This window comes from Watersipora subatra, chromosome 8, assembly GCF_963576615.1.
Source record: "Watersipora subatra chromosome 8, tzWatSuba1.1, whole genome shotgun sequence".
In the NCBI taxonomy this organism is placed as follows: Eukaryota; Metazoa; Bryozoa; class Gymnolaemata; order Cheilostomatida; family Watersiporidae; genus Watersipora; species Watersipora subatra.
This window is the reverse complement of record NC_088715.1, coordinates 52917329-52930910: the sequence shown is the minus strand read 5'-3', so window position 1 is coordinate 52930910 and position 13582 is coordinate 52917329. Positions and strand designations below refer to the sequence as shown.

Here is a 13582-nt window from a genome sequence, read left to right as displayed (position 1 = left end):
ATGGCGACCAGTCAAAGCTTTGCTGAAAAAATTAAGCAACTAGAACAGCAGGGAAAAGATCTCCTAAGCAAAGGTATTTGTATATGGACGTTCCGTACACAACTACTATGGGCAGCGTGTTTGAGAGTGACGTTTAAGATCACTGGAAATGACGAGGCTGCGGCTTGTGAGTTGATGTAGCACGCTAAAAGCTTGGCTATCTGCCCTTTAATGAATTTTGTTACAGCGTAGTAATCAAATACTCTTGTCTTTTTTTGTTGTGACAGGCAAAGCAATCATTTGTGTTAATTTGATGTTTTGCATTTAACTTTTTCGTAGTTTGGAAGGCTTTACTTGTTAAAAATATTGAAAAAGCCGTAATATTCTTTATTTACATTTTGCATCTAATTAGGCTTTGACTCAACTATTTCATCGCACGAATCCCCACTACCGAAGTCTTCCTCACCGCTTAAAGAATTGCTAAACACTAGAATAGCCCAAGAAGATGAGCATGACCAGGCTAGAGTTAGTGACATATTGAACATGTCTATTCCTGTGCCAAATCCTTCAAATCCCTCAGCCACTCTCTCGCAGTAAGTGCCTATATCACAACCCTAGACAACCATATGCACACAAACTTCTGCTAGGTTTATGAAGGTTTACGGTTATTTTGCCAAAATTCTATTGGCCGATAACACATTCAGAAAGGCCATTAGTCTAAATTGAAGCCTTTCTTCGTCAAGTGGAGTTTCTGTCAAAAGTTTAGGCTATTAGTCAAAAACATGTCATTTAGTCAAAAATATTAATATTGGACAAAAATATAATTAGTTCTATTATTAATAGTAAGTTTTCACTTGTTAGCTAAAATTATATTCAACTTGGTGTTAGTTTAGTATTATAATTTTGTACTAGCTCTCATAGCTAAACATACCGAAATGAGAAGTTGTAATTGTTGTACTGTAAACATACTTCGCCCACAATATTGATATGCATGCAATTTATTTATTTTTCTAAATTTCTGTGACATGGGTCTAATAATATATACATGCATAGCATGTGGTGTGTTCTGTTGATTCAAGGTCCATGTTGCTACGCAAAAATTGGCTTGTTGAAAAGCCATTACAATTTACTGTCATGCATAATTATTTGTTTTACAGGCTATACATATTGTGAAATATTTTAATGTGGCATAATTGAGATGTAATGCTGTACTTTTTAAGAATTATAGCAAAATGATAGTGTTATCGGACAGGTATTTTCAATAATTTTGACTAATAGTCTATGAATTCGACTAAAAGCCTGTCAGTTTCGACCAGCATCTTTTCGACTAAACTTACCACCTATGAATGCTTATTCGTAATTGGCACGTGCATATGTTATAGTTCTAACGCTGTTTTAATTGTCTATCACCAGGGTCATTCTACAACTTGGTCAAGGATTACCGGCGTTGTATGTAAAAAGCTATAATGATTTTGTCATTTGAATTTATCTGCCTCCTGTGGGGTATCAGATAATTTCAAAAAATATGTTTCATTTATAATTATCAATCACCTTAAAATCTGTATGTCACTGGTTAGTGGCCTTCATTTTATTCGCACTCACCAACCTTTTCCTTGCATTCTCTTGTTCTCCTTCAGTGATTATGTCATGGCTGACAGTCTTTGTGATGACATCTTAGAAATACAAGATATATGGATAGATTTTACAGGCTAATCTCTTACATTTGGTGATAGAATTTGTGATATTATAAAACATGTTCCATTCTAATTTTGGCTTAATTTAGCTTTTCATCAAGATTAAAACTTTCTAGTTGCTTAAGTAAAAACTTATTCGTTTTTAGTATCTTTGCTCTCGACATTGCCACTGTTGCATTGATTTTAGTTGTCATGTAGTGGTTATCATAACATCTATGGTAAACTATGAAAAACATGAAGTCATTCATAAAACAATATAAAACGATTACCATATAAAATAGGTGCTGAACATTGTAATTCATGGGGAGTTGCTTTTTCATTACTTCATTAATGCTCTTGCTATGTGTATGCAACTCTTTTAAGGACCTAATTCGATATCTAATAATGTTACTACAGTAGACGCCCCTATACCGTATACCTCCTATAACGTAAATTCCAGATAGCGCAAAGAATTTATGTTAAGCTTTTGCTTCGTACTATGTAAAAAATTCCATATAACGTAAAGTGTCAAGTTGGGCGAGTTCTCAAATTTGATTTGAGTGGTAACCTATTTCCCCACATTTGCGGGAAGTGCGTAAAGCGTTATTTCTATTAATTATATATCATTATATATAATTAATTATATATAGGCCTACAACTTCTGTGACATTCTAGTTCGTCGTGATAGATCGTCAAATGTGTTTACAAAACAGAGAATAGTGTAGCTAAGTTATTCTCAACAGATAGTGTAGAATTGTTCATAATGTTTTGCTTTATTGTAGACGTATAAAATTTTTGTTTATTGTAATATTAATTTAATAGTTTTACTTTGCAGAATAGATTTTGGTTTTCTAGGAAAAATAAGCAAATCATTTAAAATGAACGTCGAATATGTGCGCTACTATCAACTTATTGTAAAATTACCACAACCGTTGTCTATAAAACCCACTGAAGTTGATCAGAAAAAAGGAGAAAAGTTCTCGACGCAAACCAATAATACTGTAGTTACCGTACAGCCCAAAAATTAACAAATTAACGTTAGTTTTTATTTTTTGTCTTGCCAAAAGGGTGAGTTTGGCAAGATCTTGGAACGGATTAGGCAATTAACATTTATTACAGTGGTCTGTAGGCCACAATGTAAAATCCCTATAACGTGAACGCTCCTTGAACGAATTATTTACGTTGTCGGAGCGCCTTCTGTAATTGTTTGTTTAGTGGTTTCTACCTGATCATTACTGCAACAGGCTGCATCACAAGATGATAGTGTTTTATTTGCTACATGGGCAGTACTGAAGTTCCTTATTTATGACAGATCGGTAAATAGAAAGTAATATTTCCTGCTTGTAGAAAGAGGGCACACAAATCCCTTTCCTTTCCATCCCTTCACTCTAGTCTTACGCAAGACCTACTCCCTCCTCCTCCTATTTCATTGCCCAGCTACAGAGGAAACAGCCTGTCTCAGCCCCAGCTAGGAAGTAGCGTGCAATTCGGGTCATCTAGCCGACAACAGCAGGAGAGATTAGCTATTGCCAATCGTACGATAGACAGGATGAGGGAGGAGCTAAAACAGGTGTGCACAGATTTTTGTAGTTGAAGTTTGATGTTGTTTTAACTGAAATTATCTTAATTACGAGCAAATATGTGACAAACTGATTTAAGAAAAAGGGAGTTACGAGCATCGCTTTACATTACATTGGGTCTTCCCTTCAGAACACCGAGTTGGCTATATTTTGAACTTCTGATAAACTGGTAGTGATTAAATTATAGTCAAATTTTGACTCATGATCACCTCTACATACAAACTACAGTCACCTATACATACAAACTACAGTCACTTCTACATACAAACTACAGCGCATACTTGTATCGGCAGAGACATACCAAGTAATTCCCATCATTTGTTTTCTGAAATTTCTCTAAACATAGTTTTCCAAGTAAAAAGGAAAAAGCTTTTACAAATTGAAAATGCGATGCCAAATTAACATAAATTAAATTAATTTCAACTATTTGTGTGTTAATTATATTTCTATGCCCACTGTAACATCTGCCTTACACATTACGAAGCCTTCAATTTCGTTCTCACGTCGGTAAAATAACAATAGAAACCAGTTTTTATGGATGACTACTTTATATTTAGTTTTAAATTTAGTTCTTGAAAGTTTTCTATTTTGCCTTTTGAATATTTTTTTAAACTCTAAAATGAATTAATCAAACTACAAAGCGTTCTTATTAAAATAGTTGCTCCAACCTACGATAGTTTTGACATACATAGTAAATATCAGAATGGATAACTTTATATGCTAACATTTGACTTCATCTTTAAATGAAAGCGAAGACTGCCATTACTTATCTCATTCTTTCCTAGGACAAGTTCTAACTCTCAGCATTGCCAATATTTTTATAAGTGTTTGTTGGATATCAGTATGGAATATTGTAAACCATATCTGACCTTTGTAGGATTGCTCTGAGATGTTGCCAAAAACAACCTCAAATACAAGCCATTTTAAACATTGTGTCATCGACATAAAAACACAAGTGATTTTGCTATCAACCAAAGTTGTTGAAGGTGTTACGCGCATCATTTTGCGTTACATTCGGGTCTCCCCTTCAGAACATCGAGTTGGCTATTTTTTGAACTTCTGATAAACTACTAGTGATTGAAGTAAAGTCAAAGTTTGACTCATGATCACCTCTACATACAAACTACAGTCACCTCTACATACAAGCTACAGTAACCTCTACATACAAACTACAGTCACCTCTACATACAGTGGTGTGCATAAACTTGGAATCACATTGTTTTGTTCACTCTATATCGAATGGATCTTCCATTTGCTTTCTATTTTCCCGCCAATTATGATGCCATGCCAGATATTACATATCAATCTGATCAGCAGAAGATGTGCTTTCAAACAATGCATTGATTGATTTAACACAATCATTTCTGAGTGATTTATATTAATCCTTGGCATCACATCATCACTCCTGAAGAGCTCAAAAAGTTGGTAAACAGCATGCCTCGACGGTGTCAGATGGTGATCAAGAACAAGAGCTGGCCAATAAAATACTAATGCTCAGCTCAAGACACCTTACCAGTCCTTCTGAAGACCAACAATAACCCAACAGCCCTTTTCAGGGCCACCAATTTGTATAAAAGTGTTTGTTTGTATCCTATTTTATCAATTTTCACTAACAACATTCATAGCCTGCAATAAGTCTGCCTTTCGGTAGATCCATCCCCAGCGATAAAAATCTGAGAATATTTTCGAATATTTGGCATCATCTTGTTCTTCAGAATTTTCCCTTTCAAATGATATATATATTGATGGGGTTGAGGCACTTAACTCCAAAGAATTTCTTAGACAACAACATATAAACATACATATTTGAAGATTTAACTGGTGATTCCAAGTTTATGCACACCACTGTACAAACTACAGTCACCTCTACATACAAACTACATGACAAAGTGAATTAGCTGTCAGAGAAACTCTGTTTGATATTATATGCAATGCTTTTTTTGAGATTTTATTGATGTCACCTGCTGTTGTATCAGTATTACTTTTTTGGTCTCTTCTAGCCTTTTGCTAATCTGGGCCATGAGGAGTTTAGAACAAGTGAGAGTGCATCTCAGACCTTAGTTTTGTGATCATGATTTTTTGTGCCTCTACGACATGTATATTTGAAATATTTTTATGAAAATAACTCAAAGCTTTTTATCACAAAGACTGTGCCTGTAGCACAAGTTGAAATTAAAATTTTTTATTGCTTTTATCTCTATAAGCTGAGAAAGTGTGTTGTTAAAAAAACTATTTCTGGTATTTTAATGAGCAACAATCTGACTAAATTTGATATGAATTTACTAGTGGTTTCTCTTTTCCCTCAACACTAAAGAACAAGTATAATAGTCATTGTATTGGTTAATCACCGTTACATGCTTTGGCTCCTTTTGTCTCATGTTTTAACTTTATTGGGGACAAAGCAAGAACAAACTAAGCTAGCATCTCTCTAACTAGGACAGTTGGAACCACCTAACATCACTTGATTTTTCTATTGCTTTCAATAGGTCATCACAACCTTTTTCACAAAGGGTATTTATTGTGCGTGAATCGTTCTCACTCCAGGCACAGAAGCTCAACAGTGACCACAAAAGGCAATTTCGAGTGTCGACAGAAGAAATCACTAGACGTCTGCAGGACTCTTTGCTGGAACGTGATAGGTCTGTAAACCCTTGGAGTTTGTATGATTCTTCTATGTATGAGACAAATTTGTCAGTTCTCTGCACTTATCATTATTTTTGGATGTTTGGGGGATGATCAAGCAGGTCCGCAACCTGTTGAACCAGTTTGTCACTAACTCTGCTATCTTGTGTCATTATATTACAATCTTATTGTTGCTTAGGGAAAAATTAATTTTTACGCTGATCATATTACAGGTTTTACTAAAAACTGAGTTGGTTGAATACCTGACCTTGACACTCGCTAAGCTACATGAATAACTATCAGCGTCACTTTGAACTATGTTCAACCGTAATAATTTTGGTGCTGAGATTTTTTATTTGCGTATATCTACTCCCAGCTAATCATTGTAAACAAGGCGAAAGGTGAGTTTTGATATTAAATATCTTATATTAACACAAGATCACAAAATATTTGAGAGTTGACAGTGGCTTAATGTCAAAATATATACACGTGCACATGTTTAAATCTGCGCTTGTATAAATATGTATAACAATTATAATGGGTAGCGTGTGTATGTATGTAACATATATGTATATATCGTATGTATGGATATAATGTATGCATGGATTTATCTTCTTAAATTATTATGCAATAATAATTGAAATCAATTCTACCAAAAATATAATTAGTTGGATATTTCGTACGTTTTGCAAGGAAAAATATCCATCAGTGAAGGTAGCTTTTTATGTATCCAAGATTAGCAAAATATTTGAAAAGCCCTAAATATGTTTTAACTTTTTAGGTATAACAATTAGCGAATATGGCCAAAGATTAGCATTATTACCTCTTAGTAGGATGGCTATTTCCTACCATACAAATAGGTTCGTCAGACAAGAGCTGCTGATCTTTGACCTCTTCGCTTGCTTAAAATTATTGTTTATAGCTGCTTTAGTCTTGTAATCAAGTGGGATGAACACAAAAATGTTTTCATAACTTAAACTACATACTTGCGGTCTTAATGTTTGTAATATGCATGAAATATGTTAGCTAACTTTTATGTGGACACTAGTCACCCATCTTTGATCTTAGCTTAGGTTTTTCACACATTTATTTCATTGATGCGTTTATTTGTTTATCGTCATAGTAACTACAGTTTAACCACGATCGCAGCAAATTCATTTTATTTTAACTAGCCTTTCACTATCCATAGAGTGCCTAAAATTTTACGTTTGATGCCAATTGTTGCCCTTCATTTTTCTACTCTGTATCACTTTTTTGTGTGAAAGCTAGCCTGAAGCAAAGATATTGCCTCGACTGGCTACACGCAACAGCAAATGTTCTCTACAAAACAATTATTGAAAAATTCATTATTAAAACGTTTCTATTCACCTCTAATTCCATTTGTTAGGCTATTGGCGAGCAAAGCAGCGGAGGCGAGCAATCAAGAGGCCTTGATAAACAGTCTACAGAGTGCTGTCACTGAGCTCCACCAAACTAGTGAATCCCAGAAGCACACCATAGATGAGACAGAAAAACAACTAGAAATGTTACGTCTCATCAAGTCCGACTATGACAATATGGTGGGTGGCATTACCGATGACCCGAGCAAGATAACTTGTGTAAATGTAGGATAAACAGTCTCCAGGTGATCGTTGTACCCTCTGGCCAAGCGGGCGTTGGCTGGGAATATAAAACTGCCTGAAATTTTTCGTTAGAATTATCTACATGTATATTAATAAGCCCAACCTTTTTATTGCATATGTGTGTGTGTGCGTGTGTGTGTGTTAGTTTGTGTGAACGCTGTTTCCACTAAAATGTTTCCACTTTTTGACCTACTTCCTCCAAACTTAATACGCATATGCTTTTCGTTAAAATATTTGGTTTCAAACCCGTTTGGTTCTTAAAAAGCAGCTTCTTAAAGCACATAAATTACATAATTTTTTTATTATATATTTCAATACATCAGAGTCTTGGCTTTCGAATGAGCCTATATTCAATACACAAAGAATGATAGAACTATGAAAAACGGGGTGTCAAAAGTACGTCCTGCAAAAAAATAACACTTGGTTCAGGTACTCAAAATGTGACGTCATTATTCTCATTTAGCCTTAGGTCGTCGGTCCCTTTCACTGCCATTGAAGCTGCGTTTTTCTGTGGCAATCGGTGCTGTTAAACCCAGAGAGCGCTAATAATAAACTAAGATTCTAGATCATCAACAATGCCCGCGATCGATTGTGCTAACGCCCGACCAATACAAACACATGTTCTGGGTTAATTAATTATGCTTCAATAAATGTACTGGCGTTGATAAAGGTAATTAAATCACATCGATTAAATTATGACCTGCGGTTGCGTGGCCCTAGGACTAAATGTCAATCGCACTTTCGCGAAATCACCCAATGCTTGAAATTAATTAGTCTCAGTCGTCACCCTCAACATCACATTAAAAATAAATAGCTAGTGCATAATATCATCGGGAAAATATAGTATGGTTTTTGGAGTCTGAGGTACTTATCATAGAAATAATATGTACATGGAGAACTAATGACACTGATTCCTTTGTCATCTTCATTCGTTCTCTGGAGTTGTCCTACCTTTGCCTGCCACTAGCGTCATTATTGTGGTTGATAAATAAGCGGTAAGAGCACACAACAACGAATATGAAAATTGTGACGTCACAATTTTCGAGACTATGCCAGTAAACTTTTTCGCGGTAGAGCTCTGGGGAAATCCTATAAACACCAACCAATGTCTGTCTCACCATGGCAAACAATAGCTCATTCGAAAGCCAAGACTCTGATGTATTGAAATATACAATAAAAATTATGTAATTTATGTGCTTTAAGCACCGACCAGCAGGCTATCGGATTAAGAAGAAAAGAAATTATGGGCATTGCCACACTAAGTGTTAGTTCTTTATGCGAGGCTTTGAAATTAGCTATAAACCTGTGATATCATTCTGAAACTTAAAAATCCATCTTACAATGTGGGCAGAATTTCACTAAATTTGGTTCTTATCAACTTGGAAAACTTGCATTTTCTATGAAATAAGTCCAAAAACATAAACAGCAGCATGAAGTTTCAGATATCATTTTTTTCATTCAACCTTATTGCTGTCAATTTTTGGACTTCAACTTCTGTATAGTGGCTCTTTAAATTTGGTGAGTACGGCTTTTAGCGAAACCGTTCTGTTTTGCTAAATATTTAACAATCTACTGTTTCAAACTAATTGAAACTTACGTTGTACATTTTTTTAAATCTTACAAAATTTTGTTGTTCCATCACAGATGTTGAATAGCACACAAGCAATCGGTTTGAAAAAAAAAAGTTTTGCCTCAATTAATTTATATGACAGCTGAAAGACAAAAGTAATTCCTCCCTTTCATGATCTTCTAAACTGCGATTAAGAATTATCGTAAATTGTTTATCATTGATTTAAATGTAAGTGCATTTTAATTGAAGCCACTATGACCAAGTTTGGTGTTCAGAAAAACCTGTAAGAATATTTCGATGATTTCTTGATTACCTTAATTACTTCGTTTAGCCACTATTAGTATGCTTATGTAATTATACTCTATCAGAATTCATTGCATTTTAGCCGGGTTATAATTCTATGAGAAAAAGTTAGACAACGTCGTACAATCTGCATACTAATGATGGTGTCATTTGTTAATGCATTAGACTCTAGGTAAAATGGAACCCATTGATCCGGATATCGGATAAGACATACAAATTTGTGCATAACAGCAATCAAAGTGCAGTTATGTCTAAACGATAGTTTATAATGTTTTTTATTGAACATTCAATAAACTTTTAACTGTAAGAAACACGTGTCTATTGGAGCCGATTCTATGAATAACTCGCAAGAGTGAGATAAATTTTTTAATCATATCGTTTGTGTGCCATGCTACATTCATGAGCTTAAAAATTTTATCATTTATAAATATGTTAAAAACTTCAACCTAAGTTTGAAAAAGTAATTCATTTAATATTCAGTAAAACAAAATGGTAGTAATATTTCGCATGTTTAGAAATTTCCATAAATAATCCATCGTTTTTTTTACATCATCAAGTTGTTTGCACATGCGCTCGTTCACGAAAAAGCCGCCATATTTGTAAAAAACGATTGTTTTTCTTTTATTTTCTAATACTTTTTGGTGTTGTTCTGATACTATAATAAAAAAATTGCAAACAAAAGTATCGTTTTCAAAAGATCATTGAAAAAGCTTCGTGCTTTTAACAATAAAATTGTCTATAAAGATGGCCGACAATGATAAAATCACGTCACGAAAAAACGGAGGATATGCTGTTGCAAGGATTGTTGAGCCTTGATTGGTTTTTAAAAGTTTCTACAGCTTAGGAATTTTTTCTCACAGGCTAAATATTTAAAGTATATACAGTTATAGGATAGTGTACAGCCCAGATGCCCAAATGGAGGCCCGCGGGCCTGATCCGGCCCTCCAGCTGTTTTTATCAGGCCCCCCAGCTGTTATAATTTTTTTTAATGTTTTGAAAATTGTAAAGAGTTTGTTAGGCAATGTATTATTGTATCAGTAGTAATTATTACCGTACTTTTCGGACTATTAACCGCACCTCTATATTGGCCGCATCTGCTTTATTTAAAAAACCGGTAATAAAACAATACATGTACATAGGCCGCACCTTCTGTATATGCCGCAAAACTCATGACGGTGCTTTTAACACGGCAGCAACTTTGCTCATTAAAACAGAACAGTGCCGTTAGGCACTGTTTCGTATTAACCAACGCTTTTAACCCATTGCCTAACGGAACAGTATTGCAGTAGGCAAAGTTTCGTTTTTTATTTCACCGCTAGAGGCGCATTAACCACAGAAGCCGGTTAATGCGCCCTAGCGGTGAAAGAAAAAACTGCAGAATAGCCGTAGCCTCTAAATCAGCCGCATGGTTCAAAACATTGCAAAAAAGTAGCAGCTAATAGTCCAGAAGTTACGGTAGTTATCTGAAGTTACCTGACCAGCATTATCGACAATACTAGAGTTTAGTTTTGCGTTAGTGTGGTGGATTTCTCAGCATAAATTGTTTGATTGTATGACTGATGACTTAAAAAAATAATTCGTAAGCAATCATGGCTCAGAGATTGGTAGACAAAGAAAACCGACGTTTTAATCCAAACTGGACTACACAATTCTTTTTTCATGAAGTAAAAGGGAAACCTATATGTTTGATATGCAATAATTCAGTCGCGATAAACAAGGTAGCAAATATCAAAAGGCATTACACTCAAAACCATCCTGACTATGACGGAAGATTTTCTCCAGGGACAGCTAGGAGGCAGGAACAGCTTGATAGATTAACAAGGCAGGCTAATGGACAAATGGCTATGATGAGGGGAGCTACAAGCTTGCAACAAAGAGCAGCTACTGCTGGTTATGAGGTTTGTTATAAAATTGCCAAGGCAATGGCTCCATGCAGCCACAGTGAACTGTTCAAAGAATGCATGGTTTCAGCCGTTCAAGCGCTCTACCCCGAAAAGCTAGATATTCAGCAAGCTGTTCAGTCAGTACCGCTATCTAGGAATACGTGTGCCCGACAAATAGAAGCTATTGCCAATCATGTAACTGAAGGTGTCATATATAACTTGAACAGATGTAAATCATTTTCAGTTGCAGTAGATGAGAGTACTGACATAAACGGTGTTGCTCAGCTGAATGTGTTTGTTCGGTATTATCTCAACAACAAGTTTAGTGAGGACCTTGCAGCAGTTATTCCACTGACAGAACGTACGACTGGAGAAAATATATATCAGGCATTCAAGGCTTACATGGACTCCCATAAAGTGTCAATGCATAAGATAATTTCTGTAGCAACAGATGACGCCCCAGCTATGGTGGGTGTATATTCTGGTTTTGTTAATCGCCTGAAAGAAAACAATCCTCAGATGATTGCATTTCATTGTATCATACACGAAAGCATTCTCTGTGCACAACTGAAAGATGAATCTGGAAGTCTTATGCTGGACATAATGAAACTAATAAACTTTCTCAGATCAAATTCATCTCTACGACACCGCCAGCTTAGAAAATTTCTGCAGGAGTCTGATTCTCAGTATGATGAATTGTTACTACACAAAAATGTCAGGTTAGTACCATACTGCTATCTTCGAATTATATTTGACATACTTATTTTCATTACATTATGATGAGGTAAAAAACACAGCAAAGTTGTTAATATTGTCAATTATTTTTAATATACAATGTACTTTAATGTATATTTTCAGATGGCTGAGTAAGGGTAGAGCTTTGCAAAGAGTATGGACTGTAAGACAGCATATTGAGCAGTTTCTTAGTGAGATTGGAGGAGATGCAGCAGAACGATTTTTAGAGATTCTCAGATCGGAGCATTCACTGAGAGACATGGCTTTTCTGACAGACATTTTGGCTCATCTGAATGACCTAAATTTGAAATTGCAGGGTGAAGGTCGTACTGTGGTAGAACTCTGGCATGCAGTAACATCTTTTAAAGACAAACTCCACTGTTTTTACGAGGACATAAACAGTGATATGAACCACTTTCCAATCAGAGAATTTGTGAATGATCGTGATGGTGTCGTGGACCTTACAGCAGCACGCGCTTTACTCATTGATGTTTCTTCAGAGATGGAGCGTCGCTTTGCTGCTTTCGATAGTATCAATGGCATTATTGAGCTGGTTGCGTGCCCATTTCAGGCACATCAGCTTTGGAAAACCCAAGTTGATAACTTTCCCCGTGTTCAGAGAGGTGTGGCAGAATTAGAGCTGTGTGATTTAAAGGCAGATATACTGGCTAAAGCTCAATTTGCTGAGCGAACTATTGTAGGGTTCTTAACGCAACCTGCTGTCCAGGAGAAGTATCCTATGCTATGCAATATGGCAGTGCACTTGCTTACTTTCTTTGGTACAACCTACTTGTGTGAATCAATGTTTTCAAAGCTGACATTTATAAAAAGTAGGTATCGGAGTGTACTGACAGAGGAACATACTCAACAGCTCTTAGCCGTAGCAGTAACAAAAGATAAACCAGATATTGCAGCAATAGCTGCAAAGCAAACTCGCTTCCATGTGTCTCATTAACATTACAGATACTTCTTCTGCACAGTAGATTTTGTTGAGAATAAACCTACATATGTTATTATGTTACACCTTGTTACTTTTATGTTTATGTTCATGTATACTTACACATTACTTAAAATACACATACAGTTCATGTTTATGTTCATGTTTACTTACACATTACTTAAACTACACATACATTTACATATATACAGCTGTATTCATGCCTGGCCCTCCTGATATGGCCTGGTTACCTGTTTGGCCCTCCAGCAAAAGTATTTGGGCACCCCTGGTGTACAGTATGCAGTGCAATGTATATCAAACTTCGTAAGATCTTTCCTGTATACGTAGACCTAGATATATCTCAATGAAATGAATGAAGATAACACTTTGGTATTTAAGACCATTGCTAAGGGTTTTAAATACCAAATGTCCTTTTTTATTTAATTGAGATATTTTAGCTCTGAAGTTGATTCAATTTTATTGGGCTCTCATCATAAGTACACTTGGACATTTTTTACAGTATATTGACCCAGGTATAGGCATATTGTTTAAACCGAACAATCGGTGAAGATGCGTTGTCCTACCACCTCTATTAGTCCGTTTTAACAGGTCAGCTGATAAAATATTATGTAGCTTAAAATGTAGGTTTATATAAGAGGAAATACATACATTTCAAGC

At 35.5% G+C, this 13582-nt stretch overlaps 1 protein-coding gene across 1 annotated transcript in view; it reads left to right on the top strand.

Annotated features, from left to right (window-relative positions):
• LOC137402719 (coiled-coil domain-containing protein 158-like) overlaps nt 1–13582 on the top strand; it is a 91689-nt gene continuing 78107 nt past the window's right edge. Inside the window, exons 1-5 of the mRNA XM_068089224.1 lie at nt 1–73; nt 392–572; nt 3000–3222; nt 5777–5871; nt 7242–7413. Coding sequence (XP_067945325.1) covers nt 1–73; nt 392–572; nt 3000–3222; nt 5777–5871; nt 7242–7413 — 744 coding nt within the window. The remainder of the gene's footprint in view (nt 74–391; nt 573–2999; nt 3223–5776; nt 5872–7241; nt 7414–13582) is intronic.